The sequence below is a fragment of the Drosophila albomicans genome, chromosome 3 (assembly GCF_009650485.2).
Source record: "Drosophila albomicans strain 15112-1751.03 chromosome 3, ASM965048v2, whole genome shotgun sequence".
Lineage (NCBI taxonomy): Eukaryota > Metazoa > Arthropoda > Insecta > Diptera > Drosophilidae > Drosophila > Drosophila albomicans.
The window spans coordinates 8,764,014-8,787,357 of NC_047629.2; the positions used below are offsets into that span (position 1 = coordinate 8,764,014).

Below are 23,344 nucleotides of genomic sequence, written 5' to 3' on the forward strand. Positions count from 1 at the left end.
TATGGACTGCTATATCTTCAGGAAGATCAAAAGAGATTTGAGTGCTGCTCTTACTAATTGACAACAAATTGACACACTGCGATTTATTGTCAAGTGAAGTTTAATGAATCTGAGTATCCAATCGTTGACACTACGCAGATAATTGCTTTTTCCTGTTTAAGTATTTAATTTGATTGAGTTCTCTAAAGAAAGTTGTGTATTTTTTAAAGAAATTCCAGCCTTTTTTGATAGTTTACAAACAGTCGCAAGAGGCAAGACAAGTGTGAAAGACATTCCCATTCCCATTTTCCATTTTTAGTGACGTCCCGTTTTTTTGGGGTCATTTCAATCAGCACCTGTCACACGGTGCCTGCGTTGGCGTGTGAAGAATATCGTGCTGTCGAGTTATGTCTAGACTCTACACTCTCCACTCTACACACCACACTCTGTAGACGACGTCGGAGCGGTTTACAGAGTTGTTGAAAATTAATTAAAAGAAATTGCTTTTGCCGCGAGGCGTCGGCTGTTGAAAATGTTTCCTAGAACAACATTCGACACTTTCGCTGGTTGGTTTTCTTTCCATAGTTTGCATGCCACCACCACGATCGATAAACGATAAACGAACGATCGTAGCCCGTTGCAATCATAATTTATGCGATTCGGCGCACTTTATGACAGGCTAACAAATTTCCTGCTGCCGCCCCATGTGGTCAGCAAAAAAAAAACGGCGGCCAGCGAGATACAAGATACAAGATACAAACGCCAAAGGCGCTTGCCATCAAGGCCGGCAAAAAACAAAAAACGCTCTTTACAGAATAGTGCAGAAAACAAAACAAAAAAAAGAAAAACAAAATACATTATGCCTGCCAAATGCCACGAGGCGCATAATCGAAAACAGAATACACTGAAGCCTGACGTCTGACGCCGTTTGTTCGGCTCGTAAATTATGATATAGTCGTTGGCTGACTGCTCTGAGGAGGCGGGGAGGGGTGAGCCTAGGCATAAATATAGTATTCAAGCGAGATTGCAATCGGCGGCTGGACATGACGCAGCCTGGCGCTGGCAAAGGTGAGCAACAAACTCGAGCTATTATCATCCTAGTCATGATCAACGCTTGACCTGCCCACCCACAGTCGTTGGACTTTTTTTTTGCCAGCTCAGCTTAACTGAGATCTGTTGAGCTCAACTCAGGCCGTAATTTGTCAGCTATCTCAATGTCCGATCGCACGTATCTCGGATTGTAAATCGGAGACAAGTTCCCGCACATTGCATCATTGCACAAGCATTTTGCTAAGTAGTGGCTGATTACAGCTAACAACAACAAAGCCGACAGCTGAATGTTACTCGCGTATATATGTACTCGTATGTATATGAAAAACCCAGTCGACATTTGGCTAACGCTTTGTGCCTCGGGGCGTATGCGCAATTTGCATCTGCCAATGTTGTTGATGCGATGACGCCGCATCCCAATTGCATTTGTTCGCTATTTCCTTTCGCTTTTTTAACTCTACACACATCTCTACACATCTGTATACCCATTGCCAGCTGATTTATAGGGTATATCAAACATGTGCAAGTGGTTAGCAAATCAATTAAAGAGGAAGAACTTTGATTGAGATAATTCTGACAGCAAATGTCATTTGGGCATAACTGATCGACTCAAAGTGTAGTTATAAATACTTTTGGGTTCTTTGATGTTTACGTCCAAGCTACTAAAATTTAAGTTCAACTGAAATTTGCCAATAAAAACTGACAATAAATCAATTAGAGAAGTTTATGTCAATATTTTTAGAGCTCTCTTTAAAACTACTCTACTACTTATTTTATTGTAGTTCATTTTTGTGAAGTAACTCAGTAGTTCAATTAAGTTCGTTTACCATTCATTATTTTTCGAATTTTGATAATTATCATTATCTACAATTTATACTTTTAAAACATACATATTGTTTGAAAATAGAGTAATTTTCGCTTAAAATTTATACCAAAATAATATGTCATCAAAGATCATGCTGAGGCAAACTAACTAAAATTGAATCCAGTGATAATGAGACTCAAAAGTACTAAACAAACAAGCGACTTAAAAGAATGAACGATCAATGAAACGACGCGAGAAGGAGATTCAACTGATCTAAAAAACTAATGATCTAAACGAACGGAAATGGTCCTAAATCGATCCTGAACTATGTGAATGACCTTCCCAAATAAAGTTCGTCCCTTTTGAGTTTAGTTGAGTTTGCTTTAATTTAGTTCGTTGCTGTCCCATTATTGTTCGTATAAAGGAACCTACATTTTATTTTAATTTTCAATATTTATTTTTAAATTACTTATTGTTTTAAAATTTTTAGTGGATTGATTTTGGACTGAAAATGTATATCAACATATTATAAACCATCAAAGGTCATGCTGATAAAAACTGACTTACATTTAATTGAATGAGAGTGGCACTCAAACGAACTGAAGAAACAAACCACCTAAAAGAATGAGCGATCTGAACTGTAAACTATTCACTCGTTCAGTTCAGTGAATCGTTCGTTCGAACCAGTTCTGAAAGATACGACAGCTCTATTGTGAATAATACTGGGTATGCCAGAGGTTGGGTATGCCAATTGAGCGTACAATACGCTTCGCTTTGCCCGTTTTGCCGCCAATTAATAAACATTTACGCTATTGCATTGATTACCCGCCAGCGATAAGTTGAAGCGACTTTTAAGACCTGGGCGTATTGAGTTTCGTAATTGAATTTCAAATTTCAAATGCACGCTGGAGAAAGTAAGTCGCAGATTTCATTGAAAGGCCAAAGCAGACATCGACATTGCCTACAACAATAACAATAACAACAACAGCGACTAATGCAAAAAATGCTCTTTGTTGGCTTTTAATTTATTTTTTTGTGCTTTCTGCCCACTTTTTATGAGCCAGTCGTGAGCGCATAAACAGAAACGAAAACACGAAAAATAACTTGAAACAATTTCCGAGTTTAAAATTGATGATTTGTTGCTGCGCAATTGTCCACAGCTCGGCTCCAAGTTTGTCAAGCAGGTGGAACACTTCTAAAAACGACAAAAATATATGCAAATATTTGGAGGCCAGGCCGGATTGGTGACGACTTGTAAACAATTCTAACGCCAGTCGGCTTTACTCATAAGAGAAATAGTTTCGCTTTGAATTTGGCTTTGACTGTGGGGATCTGAGATCGTATTTGTGTCATATGCAAACGAGGCACCCCGAGAGAACTTCAACACGAAATTGAAATTCGATAGCCCAAAAATAGCAACTATGTGATGTGTAAATAATTAGTTGCGATCGTCTTGAATACTGTTGACAGTTCACAGTAAGCCCATAAAAAAATGAAAACTCGTTTCAAGCAGTGGCGTAGGACAAAGGGATTATGTCGGTGTATCAAATATCAAGACAATTTACAATCCAAATTATATGGAACAATCCTACTGATCGACACTTGAAATAGGCGTATATCATTTTCAAAACCCTTTAACGGATACTTTTGGCACTCTATTGTTGGGCGACAGCATCCATAAACATCAAAGTGCAGACAGGTACTTGAATATAATCATCGGTCACTTGACCGCAACCAAAAAAAAAAGCCACAGGCAAAACTATGAAACAATTTCTGTTCAACACTTAAGATCACGCCTGCAAATTTCAATTGGCCTAAAGCATTATAATTATGCCATTACGATTACGAACGTATAGTACAATGGGCCAAACCAAGCAACCAACCTTCAATGGAACTACGCTGAAGTGGCAACATTTGCCGTTTGCCGTTGTACAAATTATAATTGGACATTAAGCTGATGCCGGAGTGGCATTCCGACACATCCAGACAATAGACAATGAGTCAACAAGTAGCTAACACAATTGGCAACAACGGAAGTTGTCTCCAAGGCTGCTCATTTCATTCATCCAAAAAACTCGTCTTCAATTACCGAGCAAGTACTTTGCAAAAATTGTGCTGTGAAATCGTATTAGCGTAAAACCAAAAATATCGCATAACAACTGTTGCATACGAAATGAGTTTCGATATGAATATATAATCGCCATCTTTTCAGATTTACTCGCATCAGCAGCTGCCCACAAAAATCTGAAACTGCCACTTAGCAACTTTCCCACAATGTATCAGAATTCAGCAAGTGCTGCATCCATTTAAACTCAAATGCATTTCGCATCTTATAAATATACAAAATGCAATCAGACAGTTAAATGGAAAAATGAAATTATATATTATATTCGGGACTTTGCAATGCTCTTAAATTTGAATAATTCTGATGATAAGAATGACTTCATAGAATTCACCACAACGATTATTTATTTATTCCTTGTTTATATAATGAACACTTACACTGAAAAATACTTTTTAAAAAGCAACTAAAAGAACATAAATACTATGCAAACATTTTTAATATTCTAATTTATTTATTTAAATTTAATTATTCAAAATTGTCTATAACTCAAATTTCAAATTTATTCTTTGTTTTTATAATAAACACTTCGACTCCGAACAATACTCTTTAAAAAGAACAAATTGTACATTACATAAAATTCAAACTTATTCTTTGTTTATATAATAAACACATTGACTCCAAAAAATACTCTTTAAAAAGAACAACTGCAACAGTTTCGGTTGGCAACTGCATAAATCAAAAGCTCCGATTACCGGGACGAAACTGCAAAGCAAGGCAAAACGTATTCTTCAACAATGAAACTGATGATGGAACCGGCTTTGGCATAATAACAGAGCCCAGACCCAAAACCAAGCATCGACATCATCGTTGGGGCAGAAGGGAGAACCAAGAACATCTTGCAGCGTGACTGGATAAAATGCCACACAGAGCCCGAAAGACGGAGATCAAAACTTCGAGACCCAATGGGGCAGAAGGCATTGGCGAGACATCTTCCCAAGTTTTCAATCGTCGCCGGTCGGCGCCGGCGAAATTCAAACAAATCGCTCAAACAATGCTACAACGAACACAGATGAAAACAAAACACGACAAACAAAGCTCGTAGAGGGAGAGAACACAAAAAATAATAACAAAAATAATGCTTTCAAAGCACTTTTTTGACACGACTTGTGCAACTTAGTTTCTATTGTTGTTTGACTACGAAATTCGTTTGCTGAGATATTATGCGTTTAAGCTTGGTTAAGATTTCACATAATTGATTAGAAAAACGTGTGCATTTATGTAAATACGTCTAAGCTTAAGTGTGCGAAGAATGGTATTTGAAAATGCATTAGCATTTTATAAATGCGATAATTAATGTATTTACCTACATATATAACCCTGAATTCAAAAACATTTGGCAACTACTTGTGAATATATCAAAAAAAAAAAAAAAGAAAAAGAAAAACAGGGATAATATATAAGATTTATCATTTAATAGTAGTCTACATTAAATTAAATAGTCTTACAAAATAAATTACATTAAAACACCCTACCCTTAATAATAAATCAGCAATTTTTTTAAAATATTTAAAATTACATAAAAAAATAAAAAAAAAAAAAATGAATTTGTTACCATCGAGTGAATTACTACGACTCTTAGAATCTTAAGTTGATAAAATCCAATAGTTACCAAAATCAAATTAATAAATTGTAGAGTGTACCATAATATTATATATCATGCTTCTCGAAAAATATAAATAAATAATTAAGTATAAAATAATACAATTTTTTATGTTTTCAAGACATAATTAAAACATAATTAACACACTCGTAACTTAAAAGAAAATGAAAAAATAATCACTTTATTTGCATTACTTAAACCCAAAAAGTCACAAACATAAAATAATAAAATTGTAAAGTGTACTATAATATTATATATAATGATCCAATTTGGTATAATATAGTATTTTTAATTAATTTAATTTTCAATGTTAAGTTAAATCTTAAGTTTATTTGAGAAAACCCAAAAAGTCTCCAACATTAAATAATTAAATTGTCTTACAATAATATAACATGCTTTAAAAAATAGCAAATAAACATTGTTGTTTAATATGGTAACATTTTTAACGCTTCCAATTGAAGTAAAGTTTAAAATAACAGACCTTAACATAACTTAAAAACAAAACAAAAAATGTATAATTTTGCCGCTATGTTGTGAATTACTTAAACTCATTTCACATATAATTGTTTTTAATTTGTAGTATTTTTTGTTTAATTCAGTATTTTTGTTTTCCAATTAGAACATAATTAGCTGGAGAAAATCCTTGAGTTTTTCGCCAAGTGTAATTTATGACGGAAAATTTGAAAAAACGTTTTTCTCTGAACATTGTAATGGACTACTGTGCTTGTACTATGACTTGGCTTTGGTGTTCATATTTTGGCTAATGACTGACACTAACAAAAAATTAAAAAAAAAAAAATGAGTGGCCACAAAAACAGCTAAAAAAGTGGTTGCAGCAAATGTTGTTGTTGTGGCTGTTGTTGTGTTAACTTGACTGGCGCACAAATTTGTTCACATTATGTTTAATGTAGTTTTTTTTTTCTTCTGGTCTGTGTGTGTTTATTTAAGTTTATTATTATGGCCTTTTTGCACTGTCGGACATTTATAGCTGCGGCTTGCTTGTTTATTATTTTGTGTTTGATTATTTTGTTAGCCAAGTTCACATCAAGCAATACTCCTGCTCGAGGGTCAGCAATCGCTGTTGCTGTTGTTGTCTCTGTTGTTGTTCTCATTGTTGTTTCTTAATACAGTTGTTCAGAGGCGTGGCAAATGGCCTGTGAATGGTTTGATGGATATCCGAACAGCCAAGCAAGCCAGACAGACAATCAGACAGAAAAGCTGCTGCTGCTGCTGCTGCATTGCTCAACCACTTTAAGCCTATTAAAAGCTGAGCGACACGCTGGCAATGTGCAACACCAGCCACTTCGTTTATAAAAGATACTTTTTGAAAACTATGCCACATAACAAAGCTCATGAAAAAGAAGAAATAAATGCTCTTTTACTTGCAATGTGCGATCGACAAATTGCCAAATAACCGAGTACAAAAACCAATACCCCAACACATTGCTAAAGTCCGAAGCTGAAGCTGAAGCCAAAGCCACAGATCATCAAAGTAGCCGCCGCCACTGAATAGGAAGAAAAGTGAGTGACAATGGGCAACAGCATACAAAAAAGTGATTTACTCCATACAATATACCAAATTAGTATACCTACAAAATACTAAAGTATATCACAATCGACTGTAGATTTTCAAGTTAAATAGATTTAAGAAACAGAAAATAAAAATTTGCTAAATTTCTCTACATTTATGATACAATTTTTAAAAAATTTTGTAAATTTAACATTAATTTGAATTTGAAAATAAGATAAACTAATCAGTATTCGAAATTATCCAAATTGATTAACCATTGCAAATCAAGTAAAATATATAAAGAATAATTTACTATTCAGCGAAAAATCTTCCCAGGCATTTTGTATGTTAGAATCAGTTAAGAAAGATAAATATTCCGCATCAAAACTAATCTATTGACCATCCCAAATTAGAAAATGGTATTTAAGTATAAAAATATACGTCCAAAACTGTTAAAAAATAAAAAAAAAACAAATTTAAATCAAAACAAGTAAGAAAGTTAAAGTCGAGTGTGCTCGACTGTGAGATACCCGCTACCCATTTTTAATAAGGGCAAAATATTGCGGTATTATTTTCAAAATATACCGAAAATACTAAAAAAAAAAAAAAAATACTAAAAATATACCAAATGGTATATTTGGTATATCGATATAGTTCACCATTCAAAATATACCATAGACGGCACAATGTACCAGATTGTCGGCCAAAGCAACTCAGACCCTAGTAAGTAGGCGTTTTTGCCCATACAAAAGTATTTCTTTAATAACTTCCACAATTTTTATCTGATCGCAACCAAATTTTCAGGAATCATAACTACTATAGTTATTATAGTATATACCAAAATTCGCAGCTCTAGCTTTAAATTTACGCTTGTTATTCGATTTTTTTGATTTGCGGGGGCGGAAGTGGGCGTGGCAAAAATTTGAAACAAACTTGATCTGCGTGCAAACATAACAAATGCTGTCGAAAAGAAATTATAGCTCTATCTCTTATAGTCTCTGAGATCTAGGTGTTCATACGGACAGACGGACAGACACACAGACGGACAGACGGACATGGCTATATCGTCTCGGCTGTTGACGCTGATCAAGAATATATATACTTTATAGGGTCGGAGATGCCTCCTTCTACCTGTTACATACATTTCCTGCCGGCACAAAGTTATAATACCCTTCTACCCTATGGGTAGCGGGTATAATCAGCAAAATTTATTGACCATTGCAAATCAACAAATGACATAAGGAATCACAAAGCATTCAGTGAATTATAGATATTGAATTATTCAAGAAAAATATATGGAAATAAAGAAAAATTTCTCATTAAATCTAATCTATAGTCCAGTAAATATTTTAGATACAAAATCATTAGTATTCGGGGAAAGATTTAAGATATTGAATAATTTAAGGAAAATGTAAGGTAGTGATGAATATAATATGTCAAAGCTAATCTATTGTCCAGCTCAAATTTTATAATGGTATTCAAGTTTTAAAATATATGTCCAATAAAAAACAAATTTTATATGAATTTGAAATAAAATAAATAAATCACTATACGAAATTGATTGACCATTGCAAATCGACAAATGGCAAGTATTATAGATAACAAAAATCATTAGTATTCAGTGAAAGATCTAAGATATTAAATAATTTATGAAAAATGTAAGGAAATAATGAAATATTTCGCATCAAAACTAATCTATTGTCCAGCCCAAAATTATATAATTGTATTCAAGTCTTCTACTGTTAATTTATAGTCAACTTCCAGATAAAGCGAAAGATAAAGAATTTTTTTATAGAATTTGAAATATTTGCTGACATTTTCTGGCAACGATAAGCATCGCAAAATAATTCAAATCTTTGTATTCTAAGAAGATATCCAAAGAATTTGTTATGCTGTGGGTTGCTTGCAAAATTCATGAGTTTTATGGGCACATTAAGTGCGAAGTTAACCCATTGTGACCCCTTGTCTGCCATTGGCACGCGATCCATGCCCCCGTCAAGCACCTTTTGGCTTGAAATTGTTTGCGTGCCGCATTTTGCTTATTATTTTGATGCTGTTGTTGCTGATTTATACCGTCGGCTACTTAAGCAAACATGCAACATTTGCCTCGCCAGCTAAAGTATTTCTAAGATACGCGGCAGCCAGGCTTATTAAAATGCAATCAGCGCAGGAAGCTGTCGATACGTTTGAGAGTGTGTGTGTTTGTGAATGATACTTAATGCTGGTTTTGACCATAAGGCGCAGTTGGTCCAAACCGCCTTCAAAACTATGCGCGGCATTTGTGTCAAACACGCGACCCAGTCGCAAGCCATCCTTAGCTTGCCCGGCAAACAATTGTTGACAGCTAAGCGGCAATAAACAACAACCAGTTGCAAGTTGGCTGCCCGCTGTTGTCGCTGTTTCTGCTGTTGCATGTTGCCAAAACCGTCGCTTGCCATTGCACCAAATTGGCAACTGGCTTAGAAAGTCACCAACCAACCAACCAACAGTTGCTGAAAGAAAGTCAAATGCCAAGCAGCTACTTACATGTTGCTGTTGCTGTTGCTGCTGTGTTGCTGTTGCTGTGACTGTCGATGTTGCTGTTTGCTGATGCTGCAATTGTTGCTGGGGTGCGCTTTAATTAGCAGCTGCAGGGCAAGGTCTTTGCAACATTGGACATTGCATCTTTAGTTTGACTGATTGGCGAACTTTAGTTAGACAGCTTGACGACGTTGTCGTTGCTGTTGCTGATGTTTTTGCCTATCGGCAACTTTTGTTTCTTTTGATATCTTCGATTACACTTCTCGACGTGCTGTTGTCGTTAGCTTGTCGTCGTCGTCGTTGCTGTTGTTGTTGTTGTTGTTTGTTGCCAGTTGCCAGTTGCATGTTAATTAAGCGCGCCTTGACTGCATTTGCCTCCACATTCTGCTGCTGAGTTGCCGTAGTTCACTGCAATGTATAAATGCTGTGGTTATTTGCTGCTCATGTTTCGTTATGCTGAGCAGGCAGCATTTGTTTTATGTCAGCTTGATGAGCAGTTCAAGTATCTATTAGATAAATTACTTTAAGCTATGAACTTCATGACTAGCGAGACGTGAGCATGAATATCATAAAGTCAACCAACTGACAGTTATATAAAATATATGCACGAAACTATATTCAAAATGATACTTTGCTTAAAATAAATAATAAACGTTTATGATCCCTTTAAATTAATATTTTGTTAAAAAGAACATGTATGTTTATTCAAATTTCAAATTAAGCATAAAACTTTATTTATCTATGTTCGAAAATATTTCAAGATTTCTTCGACATTAAAATTTACATATATTCAAACTAAAATATTCTAATTTTGGAAGCTTGTCTAATTGGCAAGTTTATGTTCTCTATAGAATTCAGTGGGATCTCACAAATATAGTAAATAAACTTGACAAAATCTTTTTCAAATATCATCTATCGCAAAATACATAAACATAACATTGTAAATTCTATTTGAAAATCGGAATTCTAAAAAAATAACCTTGTTAAGCTTTGTTAACAATTTCACAATTAGAACAATTATGGTAAGAATTTTGTTGAGGCTGCGATTAGCAAAGATTTAAACACTACAAGGTTTTCAATCAATAGTTGGCCAGGCAAATGCAACCCACACAAAGAATCAAGTATTATTATTTTTTTTGTTTTGTATAATTTCTGCGTTGGTGTCTAAGTCAGGTATTTCTTTTAAGCCAAATTCAATGTCTGATAGCAATTAAAGAGAATCAACAAAATTCCCCATCGAAACCAAACTAAGCAAAAAATTTATTGGTTTGTGATTTTGGCTTTACAGTCAAGTCATAAAGATCGAAAAGGCACATGATATACTCGTAAAACACAAAACTTGAGAATGGCGTGGGTTTGTTTTTAGTGCAGAACTCAATGAGGCAGCTTGAAGCGGTTTCCAGCTTCAGCTCCACGAGGAGAAGCTTGGCATTAACGCATTACGGAGCATCTTCCACGAATCCACTGCTAAAATTTCCACTAGTCATTGCAGGTGTCTGTCGACTGTGGCTCCAAGAATTTTCATGACTGAGATGAGTTATCAGACTTCTAATGCATTTTTAATGATTTAATTCTCATCTTTAAATTTTCTTTTAATTGAACTTTATTCTCGATTGTTATGTGCATTACAATTAAATATTGGTTGTGTGTTTTTTGAGGTTTGTTTTTACGCATCGACCTGTTTCACTGTTGGCTGCTCTTAAAAGCACAACAAAAGCAGCTGCCGCAAATTAGAAGCGCCAAAACGTTTTACAACAAATGCACAGACACAGTTTCTGTTGCATTTTTTTCCCACACACACGAATCACAACAAACCGAAACCGAAATCGTAATCGAAACGGAAACCGAACTCCGAGAACCGAAAAACGAAATCCGAAATCCGAGAAAACAAGCGAAATTTGATGTTGCAAGCGACGCGCACGAATCGAAACTGTTGCAGCCAGGCGACGAGAAGCTGCAGCTAGCTGATGCTGTTGATCTCACAGACACACTCCCTCGCTCTCCTACACACACACACGCACACGCACGCAAACACTTCCAGTGTTCTCAACTCTCTCAATCTCTCTCGCGCTCTCACTCTCTCGCAAACTCCACGAAAAAAAAGTTCTGACTCGTAAAAACAATAAACAAAATGCTGAACGCGCGTCGCGCTTTGCGTTCTGTTTTGTTTGCCGTTGTTGTTAGCTGGCCGCGCTGCCCACAACTGAGCGCCAGGTGCGACACTCAACAGAGCCGCAGTCGCAGCTTGGGCGCTTGCTGTCAGCGTAGAAAGCAGCGACGCGTCCGTCGCTGTCTGCTGAGCGCAGTCGTAGTCGGAACAGTTGTTGTAGTTGGCTTCAATGGGTTAACTCGTCGCTGTTGTTGTTGTTTGTTATTGCTTATTACCCGTTTTGCTGTGCATGCTCCGTTGTGTTTCGCACGGCGAGCACGACTGCCTACACTTGGAGAAATTACTGCAGGAAATAAGTTTTAAACTGTGGACAAACTGTTACTACATCGAGATACACTTTCAATTTGATATTATTACTAACAATTACTAATAATAACTTTTATTGAGTGCTTCACTTTTTCTTCCGCTTTCTCAATTAAATTAAATTTTATTTATTAGATTGAAATACATTTATTTAATACTTGACATCGACAACATAAATTAGATCTCATTTTGAATTGCAAAATTAACTTCAGTAATAAATTCAAATCAACATTAGGAATATATAAAAAAAATTCTTTAAAGTCCATAAAGTAAATTTAAAACTCGTTAACAGTATATTGTATTATTTTTACGTTCTTAGCTTTGTCAACTATAAATTTCATCCATAAACATTAGTTCACGCCAACTTTCAAATGAAACTTCATTTCGCAGAATTTCGAATCGGGTTTATTCCCTGTTTTCATTGATCGTTAAGCTTTAATCACAAAAAAAAAACTATATTAAAATCACATTAATTCAGTGAAAACAATGAAGAACAAGTTATGCTTGTAAATGTTAAAAACCAAGGCGTCTAAAGAGCAGTTAGCAGCCAATCATAGCATTCAACATTTACATGTGTAATAAAAACAGGTCCTAGAACGGAACAGACCTCAAACCTATAAAAGTGAGTACCTGATTAAAATTAAAAAAAAGAGACACGCAGTTCGCAACGAACGAATGAACTTTTGTCATCACTGACAAAAGTAGCAGAAACATGGAGATACGATGAAAAGAACTACACAATTATTGTCTTGGGTGTCATGCTGAGCATTAATGTTCTTGAAAGATAAGAGAAGCGGTATGTCGACAGCATTGATTGTTTATACTGGCTAACAAGGATCATATACGAATTATATTCTTAATTTTATTTAGGAATTACTTAATGGACTACTCAATATTCATTATTTAACAATAATTCATTTTGTAAATGCAAGTATTGTAGCTCCTCTTTATAATCCGGGACTGTAAATAATGATTACTGTTGCAAGTTTTAAATGAAATGAAATCAATCACATAAAACAGAAATGAGTTACCCTTTTACGACTGTCTAACAAGATTTTTTAATTTCAGACGTTCAAAATTTTTCTCATCAATCATTTCCAATTATTATTTTTAACAAACTTATAAAAAAAAACATAAGGATTCTTCGTCTGACAATATTGTATTCCATAAATATTATCATCCTTCATTTTGTCTTGGGACCCCTGCCTCTAAGAAATACAATTTGATATTTACTGAAACTAAAATCCGAGAATTGGTAAAAAAAGAGTTGAAATCTTAGGGGTTTCTACTTGTCATTACAATTTTCCTTACTTCTTTCACTAACTCTCTCTCTCTGACATACCTATGCAAATGAGTTTACTTACATTCAGGTAGACGAAGTCCTAGGGTTCCTTTCCTTTTATCGCACGTAGTGCTGTGCGTGCCATGCTTGGCATCTTTAAGGGATAGGAGAGCTGTTCGTCAAAACAAACAAAACGGCAAAAGAGAATGAACCGGAGGCTGAGTAATGTGACATTGGACCATGTGAATGGCCATTATATGAATGAATATGTGCTCTCGCGGCACAGATAGCAATACGTGTTTCTTTTGCAGGACTGAGACTGACTTGCCCAGTGCTGTCCCATAAATTTTACCGGGTTGATTGTGTTTGACTTTAAGGCACATTGTGGCATAAATCACAGGACTGCAAGCAATGCCAAAGACTCCAGAGACTAGAGACTGACTGACCCGCGGGTTAATTGCTGACAATTTCCAGAGGCAGGCAGCCAAAAAAAAAGTGCAAAAAAGTACAGAAAACAAAAATGCAAGAAGAAAAGGAAGACGGCTTAGAGAGACGTCTTAGCCAGGTTTAAGTTTGCTCACTACACCGATTTTAATCTTTATTTATAGGCTTCGCATGCTTGTACGAGTGTGAATTTCTGTATGTTTGTGTGTGTGTGTGTGTAAGTGTGCGTGTCCAATGACTTTTGGGTTGCAACTACCATTTGGCATTGGCACGTTAACAAGACAAGAAAACGCAGACAGACAGAGCCAGATCATCAATAAGCAGCTGCCGGCTGCGCATGCGCCTCATTCTCATTCCCATTCCCCGCTCCAATCCCAGTTCCAGTTCCAATCTTCCAATCGCCCAGTCGCCCATTAACGAGCACAAGGAGCAGGCCAAATGCGATTTGCAACTCGTCGTTGCTGTGTTGTTGTGCTTGTTGTTGTTAGTGTTTGCCATTGGCAAGCTAACGAAGTTGACAACTTGATGACATTTGATCTCTTGGCTTGCGCAAAAACAACACTGTGTCTAGGAGCCAAAGCCAAAACCGCAAATGACAGCGATGATCAGATGAGACGATCCGCCGCGAAGCAACTCGACGATCAGGCGATCGGTCAAGTTGGTTTCATTTCGATCTAGGCACACACACTCCAGTCTGCATGGAGAAAAATAGGAATAGGATGAATAGGCTTAAACTCAAAGGAATGCATCAAGTTAAAGACTGTTAATAGCAGTGCAATAAAATCTATTAAATGGTAATTTAAAGTATATCTTTCAATAAATAAATGCTTATTTGCAACTGAAAAAACAGTATTAATAATAAGGAACATTTACGAGGATAGTCCGATAAGTACTTAACCTCACCGCCCGATGGCGTCACTATTGCAAGAGAAATTTACTATCGTGTAGTACGAAAGTAGACGGCTACTCTCGAAATTTCAGACGAATCGGACTCGTAATTATACCCGCTACCCATAGGGTAGATGGGTATTATAACTTTGTGCCGGCAGGAAATGTAGGTAACAGGTAGAAGAAGGCATCTCCGACCCTATAAAGTATATATATTCTTGATCAGCGTCAACAGCCGTGACGATCTAGCCATGTCCGTCTGTCTGTCTGTCCGTCTGTCCGCATGAAACACTGGATCTCAGAGACTATAAGAGATATAGCTGTAATTTTTTTCGACAGCATTTGTTATGTTTGCACGCAGATCAAGTTTGTTTCAAATATCTGCCACGCCCACTTCCGCCGCCGCAAATCAAAAAAATCGAATAACACGAGTAATTTAATAATAACCATATTAGTTATGATTCCTGAAAATTTGATTGCGATCAGATAAAAATTGTGGAAGTTATTAAAGAAATACTTTTGTATGGGCAAAAACACCCACTTACTAGGGGTCTTAGTTGCTTTGGCCAACAATCTGGTATATTGTGCCATCTGTGGTATATTTTGAATGGGGTACTACATCGATATACCAAATATACCATTTGACATATTTTTAGTATTTTTGTAGTATTTTCGGTATATTTTGAAAATAATACCGCAATATTTTGCTTTTATTCAAAATGGGTAGCGGGTATCTCACAGTCGAGTACACTCGACTGTAGCTTTCTTACTTGTTTTAAAACTTAATTATTATTTGAAACATTTTAATAGATTCATTTTGGACTGACAATGTTATCAACAAATTATTCAATATGTCATCGAACGACATGCTGATAGAAACTGACTAATTAAATTAAATTAAAATTAAAGAATGAGCAATCTGAACTCGTTCAGTTCAGTGAATCGTTCGTTCGAACTAGTTTTGCTTTGACTGCGTGTGGAGCAGTGTTGCCAAAGTTTGTTGAGAAATAAAAGCTGTTTTTGACGGGAAGAACGATGCAAAAAAGCTGAAAAATTAGAAAAAAAAGGCTATAAAAAAAGCTGATTTTTCAATTCATTGGATTCTCTATATTTTTCACAGGGTGAGCTTACAAAATCGGTTATATTGAAACATATATATAGAATTTGTACAGCAGCTGCTCTAATATTCACAATATTTAGAGAATTTCATAAAAACTATCCTCATTCTTCTCATTTTTATTGTCATCCAGTTTTTCTATCATTTTTAGGAATTTATTAGGAAGGTTATATATTTGTCAAGTCTACGCAAGCCATAATTGAAAATGCATGATTTAGAATAAAATGAATTTCATTTTAAGTATAAAACAACGAGTAGAAAAACAAATAGCGCTGTTATCTTCAAATTATTTAACAACTAGGTTTCCTAAATGATCCAATTGAGCCAACAATGTATGCTCGGCCACAAAAAGACATAGCACTGCTTCTTGCTCCATCGTCTTGACCATCAAAGTTACAAAATCTATTTGGTTTGTTTGAATAAAGCCGTCCCTAGCACTTTTATTTTTTTTTGGTTAAAACATTGGCGCGCAAATCAGAGAGTTTTGGTGTGATTGTACATTTGCAGTAACTGTCATCCGTGTCGCCCTTTTGCCTTTAGTGACGCTACGATAAGAATTGGCGTGTTCTTTGGCATTGCTTAACAACACTATACAATCGATTTATCACTAAAAATGTTGGCAAGCATCGACAGAACAGCTACAGCAAATATTGTTCCATAATAAAAAAAATCTAAAAAAAAGCATTTAAGTAAAAAAAAGCCAGAATTCCCGCTGCCCGCTGTTTGCAATTTTTTCTAGCAAATGGCATTTGAAAAAAGCCAGTTTTGACGGGAAAAAAGCGACTCTGGCAACACTGGTGTGGAGAGCAATATCGGTCTGTGATTCGATTCTTGTTTGTGGAGAGGAAATCGCGCAGCGAAATCAAAGAGCGCTTGGATGCTGTGACGTCATTATCGCATGATAACTTTATTATCGTGTAGTACATTCTCGTAGACGGCTACTGTCGAAATTTCAGCCGAATCGGTCTCGTAGTTTTGTTTTGACTGCGTGTGGGATCGGACGTGTCTGCGGATTTTAGAAAAATGTAGAAAGAGCAATACTGGTCTGTGATTTAATTTGTGTTTTTGGAAGGGAAATCGCGCAGCGACTCTTGTCCTTCGATGGTGGCGACGTCAAGAATTGGTTTAACGAGTTTCAACGTGGTCGCACGTCAGTTTTTAATGAGCCACGTCCAGGTGCCCCGAAAACGGCTACCACGGAAGATAACGTGACAAAAATCCACGATCTCGTATTGGCAGACCGCCGATTGAAGATGCGCGAGATAGCCAGTATAGACAGTAGGCATCTCAAAAGACCGCGTGGGTCATATCCTGCAAGAAATTTTGGGCATGAGAAAGCTGTCGCAACATGTCGGCGCGATGGGTTCCGCGTTTGCTTACTCCGGACAACAAACGCAACCGTGAGACAACTTCAGAGCAGTGGCCAAATTGGTCGAATTGGGCTACGATCCATCCACCATATTCTCCAGATTTGGCCCCGTGTGACTTCTTTTTGTTTCCAAACTTGAAAAAGTCACTCGCTGGACAGATATTTGCGTCAAATGAAGAGATCGTCGCATCCACTGAGACCTATTTTGCAGTCCTTAAGAAAACGTTTTTTTTTTTGAGAACGCTTAAAGATGTTGAAGCATCGCTGGATCAAGTGTATCGAGCTAAAAGGAGATTATGTTAAGAAATAAATCGCCACTTTTCCAAAATTTTCGTTTTTCTTTTGGAGGCTAAGTACTTTTCGGACCACGCTCGTACTTTAATTTTCATAAAATTAATTTAACATAATTTAGCTGAACAATATCGGAATTAAGTTTATTAATTTTGATTATTTTATTTATTTACTTTATTTATTTTTTTAAATTATTTATTTTATTGAACTTTCATTATTTATTGTAAATATTTTGTTCTATTTTATTAAATTTGTTATTTTATTTCATTTCATTTATATTATTTCAATTTATTTTATTTACAACAAAACAGTATTTACACTACATCAACATGTTGTAAACTCAATGAAATTTATTTTATAAAATCATTAAGGCAAAAAATCAAAAACAAGTATGCAAAATAATGAGAATAGTAATAACATAAATAAAATTAAAAATTAATGTACCCATATTAAGGTCTTAAGTTATATTTAAAATAAGAGCTATTCGTACTAAAATTCCAGGAATTCTCCCAACATATCAGAGAAGAAGATCAAGAGATATTCTTACATACCAAAGCCACTTGAGGTTGACACCGATATCGAACTTAAAGTCAATGTCGAGTTCAACTCGAAGTACAAAGCTTTTGTGGTTTTCTCTGCGCAGACGAGAGATGCCAAGTGGTTGACCACCAACAAGTGCCCCGACTGCAATCTCAAGAGTGTGGAATACAAGAGAATTCGTTTTGCAAATTTACCATATTTATTCGTCATATCAAAAAGGTAAAACCCATACAAAAGGTGAGCTCTACGACAAATGCAAACTTAACTGCAAAGGGGCCAAAGCAGCTACAAATTGAATTGAATGAATTCGATTTAGACTAGTATTTTCATATATAGTACACTATATAAGGATTAAGTGGCTTTAAAGTTTGGCTTTCGCGGCAGCTGCTTCGTCCTTTTCGAGCTTCTCCGCTTCTTCGAGCTGCAGCTGCTCCTTCGAGGGCAAAAGATTTCCCACAGCAAAGATGTTGCGCGGATCAAGATGCTGTTTGGCCGCTGAATAGAGAGCTGAACCCGTCTCCGTGACTGCATTGCGATACCAATGACTACGCAGTTTTCCCACTCCATGATGATGCGATAGGGAGCCACCGCAGGAAAGAATCACCTCACGAGCACTGTGCTCAATGGACTCAAAGACGCCAACAGGATCGGCAATGCTCGGCGAGCGGAAGCCGAAGTAAAAGTAAATGCAGGCGCCGGCATCGTAGGTCTGTGTCACCCGACACGAGATCGTGTAATGCGTAATGTTATACTTGTAACACTCCTGCAAAACCATAAAAATTAGCATAATGTTCCGCAAACTGCACGAATTTTGCTGCTTACCGAAGCAACTCGTCGTTTGACACTGCGACACAACATGCTGCAGCGATCCCAGGGCACAGATGTCTCAAATGATTCGGCCACAATGCCCTGATGCATGGCAAAGTCCTGCAGGGCGAATAAAATAGAATGGAGAATGGTGAGTCATCTACGTAAATAGGCAACACCCTCAACTCACCCTAACGTAGGCAACGACAAAGGTGAAGAGATAACCCCGCTCGCCATTCTGTCCACCTGCCGGAAATCCTTTGTAGCGTGCTGCGATCTCATTGATCAGCGCCTCCTGACGCTGCACATCCTTGAGGTCGCCCTCGAAGAGCAGCGTGGCGGCACAAATGTGCTCCAGATCGATACCCTTCCAGCTGGTCACATAGCGCTGCTTGAGCGCGTCCACACAGCTGGCCAGCCAGCTCTTCTCGGGTTTTAACGACTGACCGAGCACAAACTGTTCGTTGTCCATCAGCCGCACCGATGCGGGCTGGCAACGACGCAACGCCACCTCACGCATAAACCGAATGCCCTGTTCAAAGTCCGGGAACACCAGGGATCCATAGCGCTGTACTGCTGGTAAAGGGCGCACCTTCAGCACCACCTCCGTGATGACACCCAGTGTGCCCTCTGAGCCGAGTATGACATGATTGAAGTCCGGTCCGCAACTCACCCGCGGCGCACTGCATTCCCGCTCCAGAGTGCCCGAGGGCGTCACCATGCGCACTCGCACCACCAGATCCTCGATGTTGCCGTAGACGTTCTTCTTCATGCCCGAGGCACGGGTGGCGACCCAGCCGCCAAGGGTGCTGAACTCGTACGAATCTGGCTCGTGACCCACCGTGAGGCCAAGCTTGCGCAGCTCACGCTCCAGATCCTGACCCACAACACCCGATTCAAAACAGACGGTGAGGTTCTCGCGATTCAGCCAGAGCATGCGATTCATTTGTGATGTGTCCAGCACACAAATCATACGCTCCTCACCCTGCGGACAGGTGACGGCACCCGAGACGCTCGTTCCGCCGCCGTAGGGCAACAGCATCACGTTGTGCTTGTGCGCCAGCCTGACCAGCTGGACAACCTCGTCGTGGCAGCGGGGCCACACCACCAGATCGGGTATGCGTTGGAATTTATTGTTCCACAGACTGTAGATATCCCGCAGTGTCTGGCCATGACAACGCACCAGACGATCAACACCATCGAGGGAGTGTTCAACCTTGCTCACGCCACGCAGCTCGTTCAGGAACGGAGCATTCTGTACGGGCTTGGGGTAGGTTTGCGGCAGCTGTGGAAACGACTTGGTGGGATCGAATTCAATGTTGAATTTGCTCTTCGCCCATTTGGTGAATATTGGCAACTCGCAACCGTCCAGCGGGTATCTGAAATTAGGGATGTAAACATCGGATGAGCATGTGGTGTGAAAAGGGTGCAATGTAGGGGTTGCTGTCTAATGCGAACCCATTTATTATATTGGCGGGTGTTCAATAATTCGCTGTTCATTTTATGTTCAATTTGTTCACTTATTGTATCTGATGATCAATGCACCCCGAAGTAATTGAGAAATTAATAGACAGCAGTTAGAAGACCAATTTAATCGATCATATATAAATAATATTTAATTTAACTTAGACTAATTTATAAGGTAAATACTTTATTCCTAAAATCGTGTACTATTTTCGTTTCATTGTTTTCCTTTCTGAACTTTTTATTTAACTTCTTTTAAAAAGGTTCACTTTTAAAATTTTCATTAATTTGTTTTAAAGCAAGACGTATACAATATCCTCAGCAGCTTCCCAATCCAAACAATATTGAAAATATTCAAACATTCTTATAAATTATTCATTTATGTAATACAGATTAGTGTTCCATATATAAACCAAATAACATTTTAAAGTCTAAAATAATAAATTATAATTAAATACTAATTTAAATTTGAATTCAAATATTTAACGGCTTTGAAAATAATTTACGTTTTTTCAATAGACAGACATAGAAAAACAAAAATTAATAACAATTTCCTTAAAATAACCTTTTTCCATAGTAACGAACTCTAGCATTTAAATTATTCTGGGTTCCCGCTGAATTTTACTGGATTAGAGCGGACAAGTCTTCTTGCTCTAAGTGTTCTAATTTAATAATAATTTGCTCTTCCAGAGAAGAAGTCGCCTTAAACAAGTTAGATACTCACTTTGCGCCTTTGAAGCGGATGATGTCGTCATGTTCATAGAACTCAGAATCCTTATATCCCCATCCATACCACTTGAGCGACTCCTGACTGATAAGAATGAAAGAAATAACGACAATTTAATGAGAATGACAACCCTGGTGAACTACAGGTGCGAAATTGTGCTCACCGCTTTTTCGGTATGACGCTCTCCACGTGTCGGGAGAGACGTGTGTCCAGCACCAGGGATGTGCCCTCGGGCGGTGTCTCAGGAATTTCTGTGGTCACCTTATTGCGCTTGATTGACATCACGTTGAACAATTCGAATTATCGCTTATCACAATAAAGCAAAGTATCTTTAGACTATAACGTGTTGTTATTATTATTGCACACAGCCCCGTTTATCTTAACGAACGAAAAAAATCGATATTTTTGTGTTATTTTGTTGTTGATGATATTTGGCTTTTCTATTATGTCCTCAATTGAAACTACTCGGCTTGCTATGTTAACACAATTACAGTTCGATTCATTGATAATTTAAGTTTTATTCAAATATGTACTTTTAATTGACGAACTTTGTTTACTAGCCCCTTGTACTTTGTGCCTATAACTAAATTTAAATATGAATTCCACTAAAACAATTTTTTTGCGGCAGCTGCTGCACGCGTTTTGGTTTCGGTTTCTCTACCACGAATGACAACGACCCACGGGGCGACATAGACCGAGAGCGCGAAAGAGAGTGCAAGAGAGAGTAAGAGAATTGTCAGCCCCCAGATGAGGCGCCTTTCTTGGGGGATGGGGCAGAGCGAAACGGTTGCAAACGGTTACAAATCGGTTGTCAACGACTGCTAACGAAACGGTTCGTAATTGAATCGAAAAACGTAGCAATCAATGAATTACATTTTTGAACATCCAGTTTTACTATGAAAACGTTTTGCTATGAAATCATTTCACAACAAAATTCAGAACGCACTGTTTGGCTTGACAAAATTTCCTTCGAAATATTTGTTAATTCCCCATAAATTTTGTTACCCGCTCTTGACGATAGGTTTTCAAAATGCCTGGCAAGAAGAAAGTCGTTGCCAAGAAAACTGCAGCCACGCCTGCGGCAAAAGTAAATATTGGCAGCACTGCAGGAGCACCAGCGGCTGCAGTGGCTTCAGAGAAGACTGAAGCCACAGCCGTTAAGAAAGCCAAGACCAAGAGCAAGTCCAAAACCAAGAGCAAATAGAGACAATGAGGGAGTGGTATTGAAATTTTAAAAATTATCAAGGTACAACGAATTATGACAGCAATGACATTTATAGCTTATTCAAATCTATTTCACAGCAAACAAAAACACTAATGCCCAGTAAAAAGTGGAGCTAACGGTTTACACCTTTCAAGGTTGAAACTTAACTGGAACTAATATGAACTCTTACTACCAGTTAAAAATAGGTTTTACCAGTTCTAAACCACTCTAGGAAAAGGGATTTTATAAAGTACAAGCACACACTGCAAAGCAATATTTTTATCAAATTAACTGAAATAAAAAAATTACATCTAACCGTTTCGCTCTTGATGCTCTCATTATTGTGCTCTCTCGGGTTGAGTTGCCGGCTCTTTTGTTTATGTGGGGTGGATGCCTAACCAGGAGTGTTAGGGGGTGGTGGTTGGTAAAACGGGGATGTTCCTCATTCTCGGTGAGTCATGAATCATGTGTAACGGTCAATTGGATTTGGAGATAGGTGGTCTTAATTATAGAAAATCAGGGGTATAGTCCTCCAATTGGTCGACCCACTTACATACATAGTTTCAAACTTTAAATGCGTATTGCCGCATATCTAATTCAATGGTGGTGAAAATATAACAGCTGCTTGTTAATTTTTTATTCATATTGACACGCTTTTTTGTGTACTTATTATGACGGCAAGTAAAGATTTGATTTACGGTTATTGTTTGCTGTGGGAAAACGCTAAAAATACTTTTTTTTATGCTGTACCAATTACGTGTTGAAAGATTATCTTTGTTGGCATAACTCATATGTGATGTAATCGTATGTATTTAAAACTTATTCCAAGTCGATTACACTTATCGGTGTAGCATTTGCACAATTATCGAATTTCTAAAGTTCACTTTAATCGTTATCGAAGCTAAAGCGGCGAATAGGTAAATTTTTCGACTGCAGCGCACGGCTTTAAAAACAAAACTGAACTCCCAAAAGGCAAATGCATTTCACATTTGTCTCGTTGTCTCGTCGCGTTTAGCTGTCAGTAAACTTTTTGTCTCTTTCAAAATCCAGCAACAAAAAGCTATGTTTATTATGTGCTTATTTACACTTCACTATACAATTTTACAATTGTTTGAAGTGTAAATTCGTAAAGGGGACACGTGAAACGGA

The 23,344-nt window shown here is 37.3% G+C and overlaps 1 protein-coding gene and 1 long non-coding RNA gene across 3 annotated transcripts; one reads left to right on the plus strand and one right to left on the minus strand.

The window, feature by feature from the left end:
* Positions 1–18,162: 18,162 nt before the first annotated feature.
* On the minus strand, positions 18,163–23,142 carry LOC117569790 (alkyldihydroxyacetonephosphate synthase). Of its 2 annotated transcripts, XM_034251092.2 has the most exons (6): positions 22,946–23,142; positions 21,155–21,369; positions 20,989–21,075; positions 18,991–20,179; positions 18,816–18,920; positions 18,163–18,756 (listed from the first exon to the last, which is right to left on the minus strand). In XM_034251092.2, the coding sequence occupies exons 2-6, from the start codon at positions 21,271–21,273 to the stop codon at positions 18,355–18,357; spliced, it is 1,902 nt and encodes a 633-aa protein (XP_034106983.1). In that variant the 5' UTR covers positions 21,274–21,369; positions 22,946–23,142; the 3' UTR covers positions 18,163–18,354. The 2 variants fall into 2 exon arrangements, with proteins under 2 accessions (XP_034106983.1, XP_051861117.1); XM_052005157.1 differs by lacking the exon at positions 22,946–23,142 and having other exon boundaries at positions 21,155–21,446.
* Positions 21,770–22,510, plus strand: LOC117569791 (uncharacterized). Its single transcript, XR_004572281.2, has 2 exons — positions 21,770–22,237; positions 22,294–22,510. It is a non-coding gene; the product is annotated as an uncharacterized LOC117569791 (long non-coding RNA).
* Positions 23,143–23,344: the final 202 nt, after the last annotated feature.